Here is a 23,840-nt window from a genome sequence, read left to right as displayed (position 1 = left end):
TTTTTCAGATTGTTTACTGTTGGCATATAGAAATGCTACTAAATTCATACAATGATTTACTATCATGCAACTTTGCTGCATTTGTTTATCAGTTCTAATAATTTTTGAGTGAAGTCTTGCAACAATAAGATTATATCATTTATAAACTAGGATGATTTGACTTCTTTTGAATTCCTTTATTTTCTTATTTATTTCTCTTATCTGATTGCTATAGGTAGAACTTTCAGTACTATGTTGAACATTAGTGGTGAAAGTGGGCATCCTTGTCTGGTTCCAGATTCTAGAGGAAAGGCTTCCACTTTTTCCCCATTCAATATGATACTGGCTATGAGTCTATTATCTATGGCTTTTATTGTGTTAAGTTCCTCTATACACAGTTTTTAAGAGTTTTTGTCATGAAGAGTTGTTGAATATTTTTTTCTCCCTCTCTTCTGACTATGTATTTTCAAATAGTCTGTCTTCAGCCTCACCAATTCTTTCTTCTCCTTCATCATTTCTGCTGTTGAGAGACTCTGATGCATTTCTGTTTGTCAATTGACTTCTTAAGCTCTAGAATTTCTGCCTAATTTTTTTCAATATTCAATATTCAATCTCTGTTAAATTTCTCTTATGGGCTTCTGAATTCCTTCTCTGTCTTGTCTTGAAGTTCACTCAGCTTCTTCAGAGTAGCTATTTTTAATTCTTTGTTTGAAAGGTCACTTATATCCATCATTCCAGGATTGGCCACTAATATTCTATTTATTTCATTTGGTGAGGTCATGGTTTCCTGTATGTTCCTCATGCCTATGTATGTTCATTGATGTCTGGGCATTAAAGACTTAGGTATTGATTTTAATTTTAATCTTCATATTCTGGGCTTGTTTGAATGCAAAAGTGTGAGAAGGCCTTCCAGATATTTAAAGAGAATTGAGTGCTGAGCCCTAAATCTTTGATCACTATAGCCAGATCAGCAGTGGGGTGCTCTGAACCCACAAATGTGGGTGACTCTTGCAGATTCCTGGTGGGCCGACCTTGGTGGACTTGGGTAAGATACTAGAGAGTTCTCTGGCTTACCAGGCAAAGTCTCTGTTTTCCCTCACTCTCTGTGCTGGGCTGCTGGAAGGAGTGACATGAACATTCCCTCAGGGCCACCAGCATCACATCATTCCTGAAGCCATCCTAGTCTCACCAAAAGCTGGTAGTGACTGTTGCTGGCTCCCTCTGATGTCTATGCAAAACCCAGGGGCCTTTGGTTAGCAGATTAAATTTTTCCCTTCAGGGCCACATATTTCCTTCTGACTCAGGGTGAGTCCATAAATGACATCTAGGAACTAAAGTCTGGACTCAAGGGGTTCAGGAGTCTGCTTGATACTTTGTCTCATTGTGGCCGAGCTGATAACCGAATTGCAAAATAATGTCCTTTGCCTCTGAGTTCTCTGTACTTCCACTAGGTGAAAGAAGACTCTCCCCAAGGCACATTATCTGTAGATGGGAGAGGGACAAGGCACTGATCTGGTGGCAGCTGCCCATGTCTTGCTAGGTTATGTGCACCCCAAGTTTACTGACTCTGTGCCTGCACAGCCACAGGAATTACACAAGGACTACAGCCTTTGTGACCCAGCTGCCTTAGTAATTTGATCTGGGCCTTGGGCTTCTTTTTCTCAACCAGTGGTGGGGACTAGCCAGAATTTGGGCTTGGGGATGAAGGATTTCCCTCTGGCCAGGCTGGTCAAAATGCTCCTTCTGTGGGCACCAGCAGAATTATGCTCTGTGCTGTGTTCCCTTTACCAGGAGGTACTGAGTTTTAATGAAAAACCCCACAATCACTATCCTTGTCCTTCCCTAGACACACAGATTCTCTCTCCCTGGGTGATGGCTCTCTACTTCTAGGGAAGTGGAGAAGGGGTGGCATAGGCAATACAAGATCACTTTTCTGTCCCCTTTAGTGCTTCTTTCTTTGCTATAATGTTAAAATCAAGTATCATTATTGCTTACATGATTTTTGGTTCTTCTGAACTAATAGTTGTTGAATTTAGTGTTTATGTGGAAGTATGATTGCTGGAGGTTCCTATTTGGCCATCTTGCCCCACCCTCCTCTCAATTTTTATTTTTATCTACTTTATTTGTTTTATACTGACAATGATCTACTAAATTATTCTATCTGTAGCTGTTGTTTGCATCTCTAGTAGGTTTTGCTTCATAAATCATTGTTATATTATTTGGTGCATGGATATTCATAAGAATCATATCTTTTTATGAATTTTGATTCAATACTTAAATGTGCCCTTCTATGCATAAGTTTACACTAGTATAAATAAGTAATAAATAAACTACAGAATAGGAAAAATGATTTTTTATAATTTTCCAACAAATACAGTTAAAAGAAAAGTTGGAAATAGAGGGTTACTATTGGGCAAATATCACGGCAAGAATTTTTGCAGGCAAGATTTGCTAATGGATACTAAAATTAATGGGTAAAATTTTAGGATAAATATTATAGAATTTTTAGTTTCTAGGTATTTCTTTTAAGATAGTAATATTAACCACAATGGAAAAGATAGTAACTTTTCAGATGAGAAACTCACCAGACCCCATCTTACCTAAGTAATCAAGCTTGACATACCCAATCAGAAGACACAGTAACATTATAAATCCCTGGATAATAAGAAAGAAGACCCAATACCATTTACATGTCATTTTTGCCAAGAACACATACCATTATTTCAAGCATGAGAAAACATCAGAAAAATCCAAATCGAGCAAACAATGAAATAACTGATTAGTAACCTTCAAAATTGTCCATTGTCTTCAGAAAGACAAAGTTATACTGGAACTTTTACAATTAAATGCAATAGGAGATCTTGGATAGGATACTGGAACAGAAAAAGGATGTTAGTGGGATAATTGTGAAATATAAATGAAGACTGTAGTTAATAGTGTATTTCCAAAGTTAATTTTCTGTTCTTGTTAATTTTACCAAGATTATATATAATATTTAACATAAGAGAGTAGAAATCTACATGTATGTTTCTTCTACTTAACAACTTTGACTTAATAATTAATAATTCATTTCTTTCATCACTGAATAGTTTCCATTTATGGATGTCCTACAGTTTCTTTATCCATTTACTTATTGCTGAATATCTCTGCTGCAACCAAGTGTTGGCAGTTATGAATGAAGCTGCTAGAAAAATTGGTGTGCAAGTTTTTGTGTGGACCTGTTTTCAACTTAATTGGGTACTCAGGAGCACGATTTCTTGATTGTATGATAAGACTATGTTTAGTTTTGCTAGAAACTGTTATACCATCTTCTAAAAGGGCTGTACCATTTTACATTCCCACTAGTGATGGGTCAGAGCTCCACAACCTTGTCAGCATTTGGTGCTGTCAGTATTTTGAATTTTAGCCTTCTAGTAAGCTAAACTAGGTCTATAGTTATATGCCACTATAAATAATCCAATTTTGTTTTAAGCGAGGTTAGGAATTTTTGATAGAACTGTTATAAATAGAGGCTTTTTGTTGTCCTTAGAAAGAACCTAATTTAGCTTCAGGATCTAATTTAAGAAAATGCTACCTTCAAAGTTACGCAATAGACATAGTTTTCTATTTACATTCTCTTTGGTTTATGAAAGGTTGAGAATGATGTCAATATGGTGGATATTTCTGTAGCAATTATAGCAAGCTTTGTAAGTGAGACTGGACCTCTTTTAATATTCTAAGCTTGATCATGCCAAGTTTATCTTTTTCCCAAGATCTAGGCCATAGATCTTTTCTGCTGGCTCAGAACTCTCCAGCTAGCCCTGAGAGGTCAGATGCTCACCAGCTGCAGCACATCTACATTTCCATTGTTGGATGCAGGAATCTTGTGACTGACACAGTAATTAAAGAAGTTGCTATTTCAAACACTTATTTTCCGTGGGCACTGCATATTGGAGGGAGGCATGGAAAGTTTCTTTCTATCAATAGGTTATATCATGTGAATAGGATTTTATAATATCCCTAAATAGGGTTTGCTTAGCATATTGTATATGTTTGTTTAAAAATAAAGTAGAACCTCTATAAATTGACCACCCAAAGGACTGAAACAAACTGGTCAACACACTGAGGTGGTCAACATAAGGAAAGAGGCCTACTGTATACATACATATATAGGGTGCATGTCCGGTCTATGAAAATTAAGTCAACTTAAGGAGGTGATCAATGTAGGGAGGTGGTCAACCATGGAGGTTCTACTGTAGTTTCATTCAGATTCCAATAGAATCTGATTGAAGGTAGAGAGATTCTCATAAAATAGCATGAGTAGTAGTCATCTCTTAGTCTTATCAATTGTAGGTTTATTTTGTCTGGCAAATCTTAGAATATAAGAATTTGATGAACTAAATGGCCTCTCCTATGTTATAAAATTATAATCTTTTAACAAGCTACTTGTTTTTGTTTTTTGAAACAGAATCTCACTCTATCACCCTGGGTAGAGTGCCATGGCATTATAGCTCACCTCAAACTTTTGGGCTCAAGCAGACTTCTTGCCTCTTGCCTCAGCTTCTCAAGTAGCTGGGACTACAGGTATTTGCCACAATGCCTGGCTGTTTTTTTTTTTTTAAGTAGAGACAGGGTCTTCCTTTTGCTCAGGCTGTTTTGAACTCTTGAGTTCAAGCAATCCACTGGCCTCGGTCTCCCAGAGTCCTGGGATTACAGGCATGAGCCACAGTGCCCAGCCTTCATTTTGTATATGTGAGTATTTATATGTATCAATAAATGTGCTAATGGGGTTGGGTAGTGTATTGTTCTTATATTATCATTGTAATATTAAATTAGATTATCACAATTATTATAACAACATAATACATAAAATAGCATGAGGATAATGCCTACCTATCTCATGGTGTCCAAGTATGAATTAAATGAAATGATATTTATAGCATTTTAAAATAATAAATAAATAATACTTATAATGCAAATGCTTTAGGACAGTGTTTATCACACTTCTGACAGTCCATAAAACTTACTGAACAGTTGGACAGTGCTTCGGTGGGTAGGATGCGGGCCCCATATACCAAGGGTGGTGGGTTCAAACCCAACCCCGGCCAAACTGCAACAAAAAAATAGCCGGGTGTTGTGGCGGGTGTCTGTAGTCCTGGCTTCTCAGGAGGCTGAGGCAAGAGAATTGCCTAAGCCCAGGAATTGGAGGTTGCTGTGAGCTGTGTGACGCCACAGCACTCTACCGAGGGTGATAGAGTGAGACTCTGTCTCTACAAAAAAACAAAAACGAAAAACCTTATTGAACAGTCTTGTTGGAATGATCAACATAGTTATTAAGTAAGAAACCTATGATACCTGCCAAAAGATGTGATGAAGGTGATAGTTTCTATAAGCCTTCAAAGAAGGAAACACTGAGGAGAGTCGGGGTAGCTGGAGAAAGCTTGGCTAAAAGTTCCTTGTGCACATGATAGTGTTTTTCTCCTGGCTGTGTCATCACAGTATTTTATATATATATAAAGTTGCATAACTTTTTATATATATATAAAGTTATGCAACAGACATAGTTTTCTATTTATATTCTCTTTGGTTTATGAAAGATTGAGAATGATATCAATCTCGTGGATATTTCTATAGCAATTATAGCAAACTTTGTGAGAATGGACCTCTTTTAATATTCTAAGCTTGATCATGCCAAGTGTATCTTTTTCCCCAAGATCCAGGCCATAGATCTTTTCTGCTGGTTCAGAACTCTCCAACTAGCCCTAAGACGTCAGATGTTAGATGCTCAATATGTGTGTGTGTATATATATATGCATATATATATATTTATATACACACATATATATACTCAATCAACATTTTATATATATATACTCAATCAACATTTGCCTTTGAGTAACTTAAGATTTGAGTTAAGAACACCAAAGTTGGGTGGCGCCTGTGGCTCAGTCGGTAGGGCGCCGGCCCCATATACTGAGGGTGGCGGGTTCAAACCCGGCCCCAGCCGAACTGCAACCAAAAAAATAGCCGGGTGTTGTGGCGGGCGCCTGTAGTCCCAGCTACTCGGGAGGCTGAGGCAAGAGAATCGCTTAAGCCCAGGAGTTGGAGGTTGCTGTGAGCTGGGTGAGGCCACGGCACTCTACTGAGGGCCATAAAGTGAGACTCTGTCTCTACAAAAAAAAAACAAAAAAACACCAAAGTTGGGTAGCATTTTAGAGATAAAATGAGGGGATACATTCTTGGTGAGAGCAAAAATTTAGCACAGATGTGAAAGCAGGATTGGGAGTGGTGTGAACACAGAGGAAGTAGTGATTAAACTCGCTGCTGTGCATGGAGGGTGGCAATGACAGTAGTCAGAGAAAGGCTGGAAAAAGATGGCAAGCATTGGGGAAGGCATCAGCACCCGGAGGGGTATTATGAACTTAATAACTACATTTTATAGCCATTGGGTGATCATTGAAAATAACTTAGCAGGAAGCCATGTTAATAAAATGATAGGTAAGAAGAATAAACTCATAGTGTTGTATTATCATTTAAAGGTCATGCAATAGGGAAAACCCATTACTCACATAATGACATGACAAGAACTTGAACTGAAATGGTAGAGAAGTGATTGAAGAGGGGGAAATTTTCAAAATATCAGGTTATTTACAGATATTATTTTATTTAATTTTCAGCACAGAAGGCTTTACCCTCACTTTACAGGTGAGGAAACTGAGAATCAAAGATACTAATCACTTTTTAGTGTGGCATGTAACCAGAATTAAAAACAAGGGTCTAAAGTCTCCAAAGGCAGGTTCTTCTAAAAAAAAAATTATCATTTTTTATTTCTATAGCTTTAGAGGGTACAGACGAGCTTTGATACGTGGATATATTGTATAGGGGTGAGGTCTGGGCTTTAGGTATACCCATCACCCAGATAGTGTACATTGTATCCAGTAGGTAATTTGCCATGCTCATTCCTTCCCATCTTCCCCGTTCAGAGTCTCTACTGTCTATTATGCCCCTTTGTGTGACCTTGCACACCTTTAGCTTACCTCCCACTTTACCAGTGAGAACATTGGTTTTTGTTTCTGAGTTACTTTCTGTTTCTGAGTTCCATCCAAGTTACTGCAAAAGACGTTATTTCACTTTTTAAAAAATGTCTGTGTGTGTGTTTAAAAAATGGCTGTGTGTATATCACAGACCACCTTTTCTTTATCCTCTCATTTATTAATGGGCACATAAGTTGATTTCATAACTTTGCAATTGCCAATTGTGCTCTGAAAACATATAAGTGCATGTATCTTTTTGATACAATGATTTGTGTTCTTTTGGGTAGACACCGACTAGTGGGATTGCAGATAGAATGGTAGATCTACTTTTAGTTTTTAAAGAAATCTCCATATTTATTTCCATAGAGGTTGTGCTAATTTACATTCTCATCAACAGTGTAGAAGCATTCTTTCTTTTTACCACATCGATGCCAATATTTATATTGTTTGACTTTTTAATAATGGCCATTATGATTGGAGTAAAATGGTATGTCATTGTGGTTTTAATATGTATTTCTCTGCTAATTAGTACTGTTGAGTACTCTTCATGTGTTTGTTAGTCATTTGCATATCATTTTTTGAAAAATGCCTGTTCATGTCATTTGCCCACTTTTTAATAAGATTGCTTTTTTCTTGCTGAGTTGCTTGAGTTCTTTGTTGGCACCGTCTTTTTTAATAGATCTTGATAATTGAATAACTATGATAAATCTGGGGAGAAACTGAAGATGATTTCAAATTCTGATTGCATATGATTGGAAAATGATGCCACCATGGAGAAGAAAGAACCATATTACAAAAAATAATAAATTCAGGTTTCAATACATTGAATTGGGAAATACAGTGCCAATGTGCATGAAATATAAGCGATATGGGTCTGAAGATTAGAGGTGAGATTGGGACTGAAGACAAACATTGAGAAATCAACTGACGCAATGGGTAGTAGAAAAAAGTAAAGGCTGAGAACAGCTTGGAAAATTCTAAGGACAGTATCAGAAACTGACCAGTGAAAAAGACAAAAGATAGAAGGAAGAAGGTAGCAAGTGACGTAGGAATGTACAAATAGTTTTGTTTTGTTTTTTTGTAGAGTATATCAAGTGCCATAGAGTTTTGAGAGTTTCAGGTGTGATATGCATAGATATGTACAGATACAGAGGAGGAAGTTGGCGCTAATGAAACATAAAAGGTAGAGCCCTGTCTGGGGAGTGGAGGAAGACTAATCTGGGAGCGGAAAGAACTGACTTGCAATACCAGCTCTATCATTCTTTGACATGTTATTAAAATCACAACATTTCTGGGACTCAGTTTATAAATTTGCGAAATGAAAGGTTAAATGGAGATGACTTCCAAAAGTCACTTCAAAATTTTGGAATTCTTAGCTAAAAGGGAACAAATTTCAAAATATGGAGACAAGCATGAGTGCACAATTTTATGATTCATTTGTTCAACATTTTGCCTGTGTAATTTATTTGTGTCTAGGTATGTGTAGAAGGAGTGTAGAGGAAAACGTAATGTCTGGTATAATATTTAGAGAACTTAAGAGATGTTCACAGGTAACTACAATGTCCATATGTCTCAGGAAATAATTAAGAGAGAGGCTGCTTCCAACTTGGAGAAGGGAAAGCTACACAGAGGACTATGGAAGGACCTGCCTAAATTTCTCCGTCCCAGGTCCCTGATACAAAGTAAGCTAGGAAGCAATTTGTTCGATAGTGAGAAGAGCCATGCCCTTTAGTCCTACTGTTGCACGTTCTTCTTTGTTCTTGTAACCACTTTTAATTTAAAATCTATTTTCTCTGATAATACTGAAGAAATAATCCCAACTTTCTTTTAGTTATTTACATGGACTATACTTTTTCATTCTTTTCTTTCAACCTCTTCGTGTCTTTGTTATCTAAAGTGAGTCTCTTGCAGACATACTACAAATGTACCAGTTTTTAAATCCATTCTGCCAATCTCTGCCTTTTAAATGGAGAGTTTAATTTATTTATATTTCAAGTAATTATAAAGTTAGAATTCTGTTATTAGCTATTCGTTATCTGTATGTCTTATATGCTTCTTACTCCTCAATTCCTACGCTACTTACCGCCTTTTTCTTGTATTAAGTGATTTTTTTTTATAATGTTCCATTTTGATTCCTTTCTTCATTTTCCTGCATATTTTTAAAGTTGTTTTTTAGTGTTTATTTCAGGGGTTATAATTCACATCTTAAACATGTAACAATTAAATCTGAATAACAACAACTTAATTTTAATGATACATACTTTTCCTCCATACATCTCCATTCCTCTCCTTTTATACTGTTCTTGTCAATAGATTATATCTTTATGCATTTGCTTTTTAAATTAAATAGGAAAGAAGAGTTACAAATTTACACATGATAAAACTGAGTTTTGTACTTACTACTATGTGGGTACATTTACCTCTGTTCTTTATTTCTTTATATGGCAAGTTACTGTCTATTGTTCTTTTTCTGCAGCTTGAAGTACTCCCTTCAACATTTATTATTTTTGGGGGGTGTACAATGTGCTGATTATATATATATATTTTGAAATGCTTACATCAAACTGGTTAACATAGCCTTCACCTCATTTACTTGTTAAGACATTTATACTCCAAATAGATTTGACATGTACCCTTGCAATTTGCACCATAGGTGAGGTCCCACTGATTACCATCCCTCCACCCGGCCTCCCCTCCCCTGCCTTCACCCTCCTCTTCCCTCCTTTATTCTGAGCTATAGTTGTGTTTTATCTTTTGTATGAAAGTGTGGGTGATTATATATTGGTTTCATAATAGTCCTGAGTACACTGGATACTTTTTCTTCCATTCTTGAGATACTTTACTAAGAAGAATATGTTCCAGCTCCATCCATGTAAACATGAAAGAGGTAAAGTCTCCATCTTTTTTATGGCTGCATAATATTCCATGGTATACATATACCACAATTTATTAATCCATTCATGGGTTGATGGGCACTTGGGCTGCTTCCATGACTTGGCATGTATGAATTGGGCTGCAATAAACATTCTGGTGCAAATATCTTTGTTATAAAATGATTTTTGGTCATCTGGATATATACCTAGTAGAGGAATTGCAGGATTGAATGGCAGGTCTACTTTTAGTTCCTTAAGCATTCTCCAAACTTCTTTCCAAAAGGAACATACTAGCTTGCTCCCTTTAATATTTATTATGAGGAAGTTCTACTATGAGTAATAAATTGTTAGTTTTATCTAGGAATATTTTAATTTCTACTTCATTCTTGAAGGATGGTTTTGCTACAGACTTCTTAATTAATCTTTTATTTTTAAAGCCAGGTTCTCACTATGTGCCACCTCTTGCATTCGAGTGATCCTCCTGTCTCAGCCTCCCCATTAGCTGGAATTACTGGAATGAGCCACACAGCTGGCTTTGCTTAACCTTGTTTAAAACGTATGTATTTCCAGCACTATAAATATGTCATTTTATTGCCTTCTGGCAAGTAATGTCTGCTCTATTCCTTCTGGGACAGAGGGAACAGGCCTTACACTGGGCACATGAGCTGCTGTTTTCAAGATGGTTATGCCACCATCCTGGGAGGAGATGGGAGTCAAGGCAAGTCAATAAATGGCTTTGCTACCAATAAATGGTCTTTTTCTTGAGTCAGCATTTACTTGGTTGCTGCAAACCTTTGACTGTTTTCCCAAGTTCTGATAAAGGTGGTTTTGACAGTTTCTGGTTGTTTTTTTCTTTTCTTTGGAGGGACAGGAATTTGTAACTGCCTGCTTGCTTCCACTGTTGTCACTCGCCCAGTTGACTAATGTGGGAGAAGTCAAAACCTCTTTGTATCTATTTTCTCCTTAAAGAGCACAACTCCAAAAAAGTCACAGGGCTGTTGTGAGGATTAAACATAGCAATGTGTAAGACTTCCATAAAATATAATGCACAGCAAAAAATTACTTTAAGAAATTGTTTTCTGCACATCATAGTTACATCACTTTTACTATGCTAGAGAAGAATTCAAATGGTTGGCAAAAAAGTTTAATTTTATAGCATATTTCCGTTGATCTCCATGTCTGCCTGAAAAATATACTTTTATCATCAGCCTGAATAGTCCTCTAACATCAATAAGGGGGTAAATACTGGTTTTACTTCAACATTTTATTGAACTTTTCATATTACACTATTTTACCAAAAACATTTAAAGTAGCAATGAGACAAAAACAACTTAAAAAAAGACATACAGGCTAAACAATATTACAGAGGTAATATTGTGTAAGATTTATTGTCAAATCACAAGGTTTTGTTACTCTGCTATACAACTTAGTACCATATCAATGATATCAAATAACTCAAACTTTAAAACATTACATATTCCATTTATGTGTATATGTGTGTGAGAGATCTTATGTACAACTAGTTGAAAAACAGAAATGCCAACATTTAAATATTATTCAAATTCTAGTGCAATGTGAATTGTTACCAAGAGATTTTACTTGCTTGTATAAGTTTTAAAAGTAATTCACACCTGACCATCTTGAGATCTGGCAGAGTAATCTTTTCTGTTCCAATAGATCAGCAGGCAAATGTCCTACATAATCTCAGTTGATAAATATCAATTGTTTTTTTAAAAAAAATTCTGAACAGATTTATGAATTCTTGGGATAAAAATACTGAACCATGTGTACCCCATCAATAAAGCAAAGTAGTTACAACAAAGCCAGCTAGCTGTGAGCAGTCAGGTACATCTGCCAAAGTGGGCAAAATACCCCTCCAGTTTTGTATGTTTCGAAAGCCAGATATCAAATACCTCAATTCATAATCATTTTCAAATTAGCCTATTTTTACTATTTCATATTTATAACATCCAGTACTGGGAATCTGGAGGCTTGAATAAACTTATTAACCTAAAGGTTCTTTTAAGGACCCATAAAATAAAATTAAGAAAGGCCTCTCAGGAAAGTCTTTAGACACAGATTTAGCAAGTTAATTTGTAAATTCACTTTACACAGTTTAATATTTACCAGTGTTTCATTCAGTTGCTTTCAGTCTATGTGACTCAAATTAAGGAACCATACAATGGAAGGCAAGTATTATCACACACTCCATGGACCTGTGGACCATCTTAATAGAATCTTACTTGGACTGATATTTGTCATATTAAATTTAAAAATATTAATATTCTATTATCTTAATATAGTTCATGAATATTTCATTATGGTACCCATATGTTAAGTCTCACTATGAGTCCATATTAAAATAAATTTATAAAAATTGTATTTTTATACTAATTTCCAACAAATATTGAAACATCTAATTTGTGGCTAAATAATCTCTCAGATTTTCACTAGTAAATACTTGTGTTTTGAGAGATTTTGTAAGACTAAATTTCCCAGTTTACCCAAAACTACATCTATTATAATAAAAATGGAAGGTTTTTAGGAAGTTGAACATATAAACATCTAAAAAGTGATTTGGCAGTTCAAAATCAACAAAAACAATTGAAGTGCCATAGGTTGGGACAAAATAAACCATAATCTAAGAGATTAACCATAACACACAAAATGTGAGCAAATGGGTCTAATTTTATTCTCCCCCTCTTGGTGGAATTTAGAAATAGAAAAATTAAGTTTATGTCCTTCAATAATTAAAGCACATACGTATATACACATTGTTTTACATTTTTTAGATGGCTTTTCTTTTTGTTCCAACCCTATTAAAAATGAACTATTTCTGTGAAATTTACCAAGCAAAATACATTTCAGCTTCGATGCCTTCGAAGGTTGGAAATATCAGCCCTAAATCTCTTCGTGGTACTGAATTGTTCCTGGTAAAACTGGGATTATCCACACGAAATGAAACTTTAAAATGTTCAGTGGTGGATCAAACACATATCATTTTACATACAAAGAGCTTATCCCACCAAATTAAACTCAGGGAATATAATTTTTGATTAAAAGTGAACAATAATCTTTTTTTTTAACTTATATATTGAAATGTGCTTTTTCCCTCATCCACAAAACACACAGACAAGTTTCCTTTAAGGTTTATATTTTTTCTTCAGTCTTCATCCAAACAAATGTAAACAAAAGCTGATAAGAAAATCTTGCTTTTCCCTTTATGTGTAATATATCCAGTTTAGAAAATAAAACTTTTAAGAAAACAAAACCGAAGCCATTATATAATGACTGTACAGTAGGCAAGAGTTTCCTCTAAGACAAGTCATTCAGAAATGAAAGGCAAGTGAGGTTTCTTAAGTACACAATTTGTAAATGTGGAAACAGTAATAGTTCTCATGATTGTTTTATATTCTCTCAAAGAGTGGCTCTAAAAGTAGCCTGACAACTCATACTTCTAACTAAGCAAACCAAACTTCATAAACATGACAGATTTTTAAATTTGTGGCACTGAAATCCTGGGTTTGGATATGGACAAGTACGCTATATTTGACTTACATCATTTGGGCACCTGGCATTTGATGTTGTATTTGATGTTCAAGCAGAAAGTACATGACTTAATTTATGCAGTAAGCTGACCTAAATGTAGACAACTTGTAGGGATGAAGGAAATTACAAGTCATATGTGCGTACAAATGGCTTTATAAAATACATATATACAGCCATTAAAATAGTTACATAGGGACAATGCAATTTAAAACCCTTCATTTCCTCTTACAGATTTCCAAATTTCATCCTCCTAGTCTTTTTCAATGATGATATAATTTATTTGTTTAAAAGTAAAACCTCCAGATCGTATTAAGGATTTTATACTGTATTAAGGATAACATGCAAACATCAGTCTACAAGGTCAAATAAACACATAACAAATGTTAAGGTCAGATGGGATAGATTCAGTTCTATGAAATTTTGTTTTATATTTGATAATTAGATTTTGCTTCTGCCCAGCATCATTTTTATTTCACCACGAGTGCTACACTAACTAGAATTTTATATATTTAAGTGTTATTTTTATTGAGGTTTCAAACTTGGAAGTATTTTGACCCAAAACACATACCAATGCCTTAAAAAAAAATGGGAAGGCAAGATAATCAGCATGGATTTTTCCTTGTTTTTAAACCAATTTTACTTTCCAATCCATTTTTTCCCCAGTATTTCACTTTTAATCTCTCATAATTTCATAGGAAATCATCCAGATAATGTCTTCTGGACTAACCAGTGATGGAACATAAATCTCAAATGCTATTTTGAAGAAGTGTAGAGTAAATAATTTTGGTAATCTGCAACACGGCTGCATGCAGTGTGTACTGTATGATAACAGCGCCAAACCCTTTATAAAATCCAAGCACTCCTTCTTCCTGCCTTATGGTGTTGATACAGTCTCTCATTCCCTCATACTGGGTGTTAATTGGAAGTACTTCATAGCCAAGGTCTGTATTATCAATTATTGTGCGTGTTCCTTGAATGTGAAGGCGGTGCAAAACTGTTTCCAATGGGTAAAGGATAACATCAGAACAAAGACTGGCAGCAAAGTTAGCAATAAGTTCCGGAAAATAAGCATCCAGCATACTCTGCACAGGGCTAGCACTCTCAGGTAGGTGGCTACTGTAAGTCTTTCTCTTTAGAATTAGTAGGACAAACTTCTGAATGACTGAACTAATGATGTAATGAAGAACTCCATGAAGCACCGTAGGGAAGATCAAGGAAAGAAGCGGAAGAAGCCGTTTGCTATGAGGCACTCCCATGCCTATCACTCTTCCAATCCCTTCTTTAATACATTCCAAAATGCCAGCGTTATCTCGAATTATCTCACTCTGAAATAAAAAGAATGAAATAAGTAAAACTTAACATTTTCTTATTTTGCCACACAACAGGACTCTTTCCAGGTTTTATTCTACATCCTAATTTACTGACTAAAGAAGGAAAACAACAATGGTTTTCACACTTCAGCTGTTACCTAGGCATTAGATTTTTTTCCCCCCAAATAAAATCTCATAAAACAGATGAATAGAGTTGTTCTACTAAATAAAAAAGGTCTGGCACCCAGTAGGTAATCAATAAATGTTATTTAATCTCATTATCATCTGTAATATCTACCATTTTACAATTTTGGGGATATGAATAAAAAAGTTTGTGACACAGATTACAGAGGTGTGGGCAAGGGAGAAAAGAAACAGCTACTTTGGCTATAGCAATGACTTATTTGATAAATCTAAAAATAAATGTTTAGCACTTATGGTGGATAAGCTGACAAGGGAAAGTGAAGTCATCCAAACCTTGATTTAATACCCCGTTTCCCCCAAAATAAGACATCCTCTGAAAATAAGACCTACTTACAGGAAAGATAAGACATCCCCTGAAAATAAGACCTAGCACATCTTTGGGAGCACACCTTAAAATAAGACACTGTCTTATTTTCGGGAAACAGGGTACGATACCAAGAGGTCTCAGATTCACATTAGGGATTATGAGTCAATATGAATCCTTCACAAGCAAAAGGTCACAGTATTGCAACTTAAGAACACCAATCTTGTATTGAGTACATAGGACGGACTTTTAAAATGCAGGAACAAGAACACGGATTCTTAATACAGAAACAGATACTAGAAAGTTCATATTCAAGAATATCCTCTGTAGATGATCTTTGGGAGATCTGTGTACACATGCGCAACAAATGTGTATTTTTCAAGAAAAACAATTTTCTCAAAGAGATCTCAGCTCTCTACAAGGGCAAAGAATCACTGAGTGTGAAGTAGGAAGAAAGAAAATATTGTAATGAGCTGGGTATGTGATAAGGGATAAGGATGGTGAAGAGAAACAGACAAATCTTAGATACTTGTTGAAGTTAGCACTAAGAAAGCATGATGTCAGATTAGCTATGAAGGATGAAAAAAATAAAAATATCAAAAGCTTTCCTAAAATAAAATGCAAAGTTTTGAGTTTTTAGAGTGAAAGTGTCATTAATAGAAAGAGGAAGCTCATTTTCAGAGGGATAAGACAAGGTTATTTTTATAAGCTGAGTTTGAAGTGAAGATTTAGTTCACACAAAAATCAGGGTTAAAATGATTCAGGGAGTTAATGAGTCCCTTCATGATAGTGAGCACTGGATAAAAAACAGAGGGGGAAGGACTGAGCATGAAGCTATAACAGAAGCGACGGTGCAGTAAAGGTATGGGGTAGTAAAGATGTGACTGGAAAAAGGTGACGTTCAAGACAATAGAAATCTAAGAAGGCAAAAAGTTCTAGAAAAGGAGACAAAAGGAATCAAAAGGAGAGATTCAGCAGGCAAAACCTGCAGCAGGGAACACAGGTAGATACTGGGATAAAAAAAGAAAAGCTCTACCACACAGTGAGCTGGGCACTTTCATTAGTAACTCATTTTAATTTGTATAGCTCAGTTATTAAACTACTATTCTCATTCTATAGAAGACAAAATTAAGACAATTACAAAGGTTAAGAAATGATGCCCCATAATCATATCATTGTATACAGTTATGATTTAATAAAAAAAATTAAAAAAAAAAAGAAATGCACCCAAAGCCACGGATCTAATGAAAGCAGAGAAATGTGACTCTGGTGTTGGTTCTGCCCTAAGCTAAAACTTGTTTTCTCCCAAGAAATCATGCTATTTAAGTTTCTTTTCCTTAAGTAATTATTTTTCCGCTATTTTTTTTTCCTTATCTTTAAATTGAGGATATCTCATTTACTGGTAAATCTGTAAATTCTATAGCATCAAACAAGGGTTATATAATTTATTAACACAATGCCAAAAGCAAAGGAAGAGGGAAAGAATACTTGGGGCAAAAGATAACTGCTGTTAACTTAAATTAGATTTAAAAACAACAACAAAAAATCAAAGATTAATGCTGGAGCCAAAAAAGAAACTAGAGTGGAAAAGAATAATTAGAAGAGGGAAGGCTGATCTGGTGGGGGTTTTGCAGAGAAAGGGCACTCACATGCACTGAAGTAAGTGTGGTGGAAGATCTGATGTTAAAGTGAGGACAAATGTACAACATTCCCCAGATAAGATTACTCTTACCTTGCAGTTTTAAGTGCAGGAAGGTTAAGACACATAATTCAATGTACTTGAAGCACCACCATGTGGTCACAAATAGTAAAACATGCAAACAAAATTTAAAATGCTAGCAGGAAATTGCTTTAGCTTGGTAGTACTTACCACACCATTAGTTTCAAGTGTTCATTAAAAGGCATATGTATAAAGAATGCTGTCAGTAAACTGCCCATGGGATAACCTGCTCCCTGTTAAAATGATTTTCTATCGTGTATAATATGCTCAGGTAATTGCTGTCCTTGATAAGACATAACCATCTGAATTATACATAAGGGCCCTAAAAAGTTAATTAGATTCTGTATATTCAGAGCAGGTCATAGGCTTGGTTCTGAGATATCTGAATGAAGCATATAGTTGCCTATGAACAGAATAAAAATAATTAAAATTAAAAGCATGACCTAAGTGCATAATTGAAATATACACACAAACAATGTGTGATGTATGTGGTATCTCTGAAAGAAACATTTTTAAAAAAGATACTGTCTTAAGATTTTCTACTGAACAGACAAATACAATATATTAAATGTTCAAAAAACGAATTTTAACTAAAAAAGTGACAACAAAAATATAGCTCACCTGTACTGTTTCAATTAGACTTGCTGAATAAAACGGCATTGCCACTATATAAGTTAGGCTGTAGAAATTAAAACAAATTTATCAGAATACTGAAACAAGTTGCTTACACTAAATTTTTTAAATAATCAAGCTAGATATTTTTTAAGGTTTTCAATTAATAATACATAATCTAAAGATATAAACGTCAGAGATCTATATCATAGGAAATCAACAGAAATGAAATCAAAGATTAATAACACAAGGACAGACTGTAAAGAAAATAAATTTTACTTTAAACTGATGAAAAGCAAGTCTATTTATGATTCATTGTACATCTACCTGCATATAGCTAATACAATTATGAATCTAATACTTAAAACTCAGGATAAGGGATCCATTCTATAGCTTGCCTTTTTAAGTATACCTTTCTGCTATTATTCTATTATGATTATTTATTCCCAGATTTCCCATCCAGCACAACTAAGCCAGCCTTTAATGGTGAGTGAAGTCCCCTATTATTATTAAAAATCAATATTGCACAGCTTTGCAAAGTTGTTTCCCATGGCCAATATTTAGATATAGTAACATTACAACTTTGCCAGCCTGCAAAATATTGTTATTTACAATAGTATCAAGGTGGGACTTACCTAACCCTTATGGGCCAGGTCCTGGCAAGTAGATTGTCTAGGTGACTGGGCATCACTAAGTAATAATGTGCTAGAATGCCCCACTGAGGGAGCCAGCAAGCTGGGGGATTTCCAATTCACAATCTTCAAAAAAAAAAAAAAATTAAAAAGTGAAGAATAAAATTCTAATCTACAAAAATGGGTTACTCTTGTAAAAATCACTAAGCACCTTTAGAGTTACATTTTAATGTAATTAAGGTTTGGGGGGGTTTACTCATTATTGCTCAAATAAATTTGTATCTGTGATCAATAAAAAATAATATAATTTTCTTAGAGATTTGGGTTAAATAAATTAAAGATTTTTACTAACTTCCTAAGACTACACAAAAACATTAGGCTGTAATTCCAGCTTTTTAAGCTAGTAAGATTTGTTTTAAAGATGATATATATTTCAGGATTTATTCCCAAACTCTTTATTACTTGTCCTTTGCAGGTCTAGTCCCACAAATATTTTACTGCCCTATTTTCCATATTTAATAAGATGTCTTTTCCAGTTCTACCACTATAAAAATTAATGAAAATTTCCAATAAAAATACTATTTTTGATACTTACGATTTGAGTAGAAGGTGTTCTCCTATTTGTTTAGGACTCCATTTGTGTAAAATCTCTCTGAAGCATAAATTTAAATAATACAAAAAGCCATGTTATTAACATTTAGAAGCAGTCCAATTTTCAAAAAAGTTTGTAATATTTTTAATCTATAGGAGAAATATTTTCTAATAATAATCTTTTCCCTTGCAGGGACACAGCATAAACAACTGTGGTGGTTTGGAAAGAGAAAAAACATACCAGGTGTTTTGTATGCGCTAACACAAAGGGCTGACAGAGAAGGAACTACCACTGACTATAGAGATAAATGACGAAAAATAAAAGGAAGAAATCTTAAAACAATAGTTTTGCAAAAGAAACTATTGGGGAAAGGAAAGGGAAACAGAGAGTAGGATAGGAACAAAAAGCCTTTACAAAGACTACATATACGAATGAGAATTTAAAAACACAAACATTAAGAAATTATAATGCAGAATGACTCCTTACACTTGCGTAGTATCGTATTTTCAAAGTGCCTTTACCTGTCACAATGACATTAATTTTGTGACAACTATTATATTCTAGTTTATAAGTTTTAGTTTATAGTTTTTAAGCACCTACTATATGCCAGGCCCTGTCACAGTGCTTTGCATAAATTATTTCAAAGTTCACAATGACTCTATTAGCCCCATTTCATAGATGAGGAAATAGGATCAGAGAGGAAGGTTCATAACTTAACCCAAAGCCACAAAAATAGCTAGTGTGGAACTGAGTCCTAAACCCTATCTCTCTGACGTAAGGGTGCACTCTCTGCCTGTGGGGCCTCTCATCTCATTGGCTGTAAGAAAGGATCCTGTTTGATAAGCAGACAAGGTATCACTGCATTAGTTTCACTGACGAGAAAAAAGGAGGGTTGGAAAGATCACAGGGCTATGTTCAAAGGAACAGGCAAAATGCCAGGTCTGGAACCATGGTCTAGAATTGTGCTTTCTGCTATTTAGGTTATCTTTGGAAAACAGGAATAAATAAAAACAAAGAGAGGCAGCTGAAATAGAACAAAAGGGGAAAAAAAGGAAGAAAGCTCTACCAAGAGAAATTCAAAAAGGAGAGAAGACTATGTATGGAGAAAAAAAGGAAAAATAAGAAGATAGAAAAAAATGAAAAGGTGGAGGGAATAGAGAAGAGAAAAAAGAAACAAAACAGAAAAGGAAGTGCAAAATACAGATGAGACTTCCACAGCTGCCCTGATGGAACTGGCATTCGTTTCATCATGGCAGGAACCGTGAACAATGTTTTGTTTGGAATGAGTAAATATGGAAAACAAAAGGATATAAAGGAATAAGTATATTTTTATGTTAAAAGGCAAAGAAAATTAAAATAAGGTAAGTGTCCTAAAAACAAATTCAGTACAATTATAGCAGGGGTAGGATGCAAATTACTAAGAAATTGAAATGTCGGCAGAGACTTTTTAGACAACAGAATGCTCACCCCTGATTCCTAAGACATTAGAGAGCCTTCTGGGTCAAATTATGATTAAGTTAATACTAAGATACTTATGTGAGCTGAATAGCAGAGACAATGTGATATTCAACAATTAAGTTGAAAATGTAAAAATAGATTAGGCCTCTTATACTTACAGTTACTTATGATTATAAAACAAAATATTTTATTTGCTTTGTAAATCATCTTGGTGCTGTTATTACTCCTGGCCTCAGAAAGTATTACCACAGTTTATTAGGATATTTATTTTAAGCATAAAACTGTCATAAACACTACAGACACAGAAGTCTGTGACCTGTGTTTCTGTAAGGACTGGACTACTACCAATTCTTAAAGATCATTAAGATAAAAGAGGAGAAAGGGAGATTTAGAACCAAGTTTTTTAAAAAAATGTTTTCGAGACTCTTCCTTGTATCTGTTCTCTACTGCTTTATAAAATGGGTAAAAACTCACTTTCACTTCTAGAAATTTAACTTAGCACATTTCAATGCTTCAGAAAGAGGTAAGTATAAAATCTTACATGTGATTAAACCTTTTTATATTTAATCATCAAATACCAAATATATGTGAATATATTTAAATTATTTTTAAACAAAAATTGCCCTTGCAAATGAGCAACAAAATTATGAACATTTATTAGAATATCTTGCTTTTCTCAAGCAATTTATTTTGCATTTTAACAGATTAAAAATACATATTCCTATGCACAATCAAGACACAAAATCAATAAAATTCTAAAATAACTACATCTCAGCAGTCTTTACTAACCCAAACCCCTCACTTTCCAGTTACCTTTCCACCTCTCTTCAGAGCCAACTTTCTAAACTTGCTCTTTCGAAGTCCTTACTCCACCTTCATCTCTGAACCCCACTCCAAATTGGCTGCTACCCCATTATCCTACGAAAACAATTCTTGCCAAGGTCCTAAAAACCTGCATTTTCACTAAACTCCATGAGCATGTAAGTCTACACCTTATGTGATGTTTCCACAGCCATCAGAATGTTTCTCACATTCTCCCTCTTTGCAGCTCTCTCTGCCCCATGCTCCACTAGCTGAAGCTCCTACAGTTTTTATTCTGTTTTGACTCATCCCACATATGTTGTTGTTCCAATGTAAATGTCTGGTGGTTTTCTGCCTTATAATTTCTGTTAATTCACTTACTTCAAATACATGTTATTTTAAACACAACGAAATCTTGCTTAAATACATATTTCCTTTCTGTTTAACAGTTCCAGTGTAGGAACTGTTACATAGCATTTATGTTCTATGAGGTCTTCTAAATAATCCAGAGCTACGTAAAAAGTATACAGGTGTGTATAGGTCATTTGCAAACACTATCATTTTATGTAAGGGACTTGAACACCTGTAGATTTTGGTATCCATGGGGGTCCTTGAACCAATCTCCTATGAACACATAGGGACAATTGTACATTTTTTTAAATTGTTACAGAACATGTTAGAGAACTTCAAGAATATTTGTTAATACTAACTTTTGATCTTATCCATTGATATAAAAGCAATAAGGTGAATAAAAGTGTACACAGAAATTCATTTTTAAGAAAGAAAAGAAAAACTTTATTCGGCCAAATCTTTCTAATCTTTGTTTCGTTTCTAACCTTTTGGCAAAGCTCTATTAAAGGGACTTCAAGACTATGATGTCCAGCTTTTTCTTGAGGCCAGTCTCATTCTGTTGCCAAAAGCTAGAGTGAAAGCAGAAGCCTAGGTCACAGCAACTTTAAACTCTGGGGCTCAAGTGATCCTCCTGCCCCAGCCTCCTGACTAGCTGAGACTACAGGCACCTGCCACAATGCTCAGCTAATTTCTCTATTTGTAGTAGAGTTGGAGTCTTGCTCTTGCTCAGGCTGGTCTCTAACTCCTGAACTCGAGGGATTCTCCTGTCTCCACCTTCCAGAGGGCTAAGACTATGATGGCTTTGAAAGCAATCACGTTGGGGGAAGAGGCAAGATGGCCAACTGGAGCCAGCTTTACACAGAGGCTCCCATCCAAAAGGGGAGTTAAAGGACAGAAGTTTAGCAAGTAAGCTGATGGTCTGGAACTGAGCCAAGAGAGAAGATTGAAGAGTGCACATCATCCCTATTGAGGTCGGCGCGACCCCAAGGAAACAAACGATAGGTACAAAATCCATTGCCAAGCGGACAGGAGTCCCCTACCCCATAAGAATGGCTCACAGTATACTTTCTACAAACAAATGAGCAGAGTTCAGATCTCCTCCTATTTTATCCCATGGGAGAGATGCTCTAAAAACCGGAACTCCTTCCCCAGAGAGGACCCATGAGTGTGCCACGGTACTCTCCCACGAGGCATAAAACTTAACATATACAATACCTACAATTCTGAACTTCCAGCGCTTTCCTCCACTCTCACCCTGTGGTCTGGAAGCCTGTCCCCCATGGAATCCAGATTCTTGGGCATTTTCTCAAAGGTGTGGAAAGGGTGTGGGCTGTTACAAGTCTGTGCTGAATCAGTGGCACAGGTGTAAAGCAGGGACTGTGGAGTGAGGGAGCCATACAGGAGAGGAAGAGACAGTGCCCCATGGTGCAGCAATGCCAGCGGAGGGAACAACAGGGCTCACACCCCTGGTGATGTTTTGGAGAAACACTTCCACCTCTCTTAGCAAGCAGAGGGAGCCAGGCCTCTGCTCCGGTGGTAGCCATGGGCAGAACAGATCTGGGACAGAAATGCAGGCCCAGTGAGCAAAAGGTATGCCTGAGGCAGTACCTCCCCAGGCGGGGCACGGTGAGGATAGAGAATAGAATCTGCCCGAGCACAGAGGCAGCACACTCCCAGGACAGGGCTGAGTCAGAATTGCTGCTTTTGTGAGCCCAATATGCAACTGGACCCAGGTGAGCATAGCTGGGACAAAAGCAGGCATGGCAGCGGCAGCAGCCCAGGGAAGGGCAGGAACTGAGAGCCGTTTGTAAGCTCTAACTGTGCCCACCCCAACACAGAGTGCAGCGGAGGCAGAGATGCCAGCTCTGTGAGAATTGGCACAGTGGCACAGGGCGGGGCTGAGTTGCAGTTTCTGTGAACTCAAACAGCACCTGGCCCACAGGGGAAAATAGCCAGGATAGAAATGGAAATTCTGCGAGAATATAAGTGGCAGCATCACTGAGTGAAACTCCCCAGCCTCCATGGTAGTCAGGCTTCAGCTCCCCCTGATGGCTGGTGGCAGAATGTGGCAGCCTGGCCAAGGGATGTCCCAGTGACTCAGGCAGGCGCAAAACCCTGATGCATTTGCTCATTGGAGGGAACTGGGTCACAGCCCTGCAGGGTTACCAGTCACTGCGCATGATAGAGGTGCAAGGTGGGGAAGCAGACATCACCCTTCCTGGACTAATTTCATTTTCTGGGTGGGCCCTTCAGACTCCATGGAGCACCAGAGCAAGTCATACTCAAGCTACCAGCAGACCCTTGCTATCTAGTTGCTAGAGACCTTTTGACTCTCCCACTTGAGACTGGGTGCTGACTGGGACAACTGATTTGGAATTCCTGACCTGGGCCAATCACCCGAGGACCAACCAAGGTGGTACTCTGGTTGTGTTATCGTGGGAA

General features: G+C 36.2%; 1 protein-coding gene across 2 annotated transcripts in view; it reads right to left on the bottom strand.

The window, feature by feature from the left end:
• Positions 1–11,108: 11,108 nt before the first annotated feature.
• The window catches only part of SLC25A46 (solute carrier family 25 member 46), a 29,574-nt gene continuing 16,842 nt past the window's right edge, over positions 11,109–23,840 (bottom strand). For both annotated transcript variants that reach the window (XM_053566972.1, XM_053566974.1), the window contains exons 6-8: positions 18,792–18,848; positions 17,574–17,631; positions 11,109–14,739 (exon numbers count right to left, since the gene is read on the bottom strand). In XM_053566972.1, the coding sequence (XP_053422947.1) occupies positions 14,161–14,739; positions 17,574–17,631; positions 18,792–18,848 (694 nt within the window). In that variant the 3' untranslated portion in view covers positions 11,109–14,160. The remainder of the gene's footprint in view (positions 14,740–17,573; positions 17,632–18,791; positions 18,849–23,840) is intronic.

The sequence above is a fragment of the Nycticebus coucang genome, chromosome 17 (genome assembly GCF_027406575.1).
Source record: "Nycticebus coucang isolate mNycCou1 chromosome 17, mNycCou1.pri, whole genome shotgun sequence".
NCBI lineage: Eukaryota > Metazoa > Chordata > Mammalia > Primates > Lorisidae > Nycticebus > Nycticebus coucang.
The sequence above is the reverse complement of the archived record's forward strand: the minus strand, read 5'-3'. Positions and strand labels throughout refer to the sequence as shown.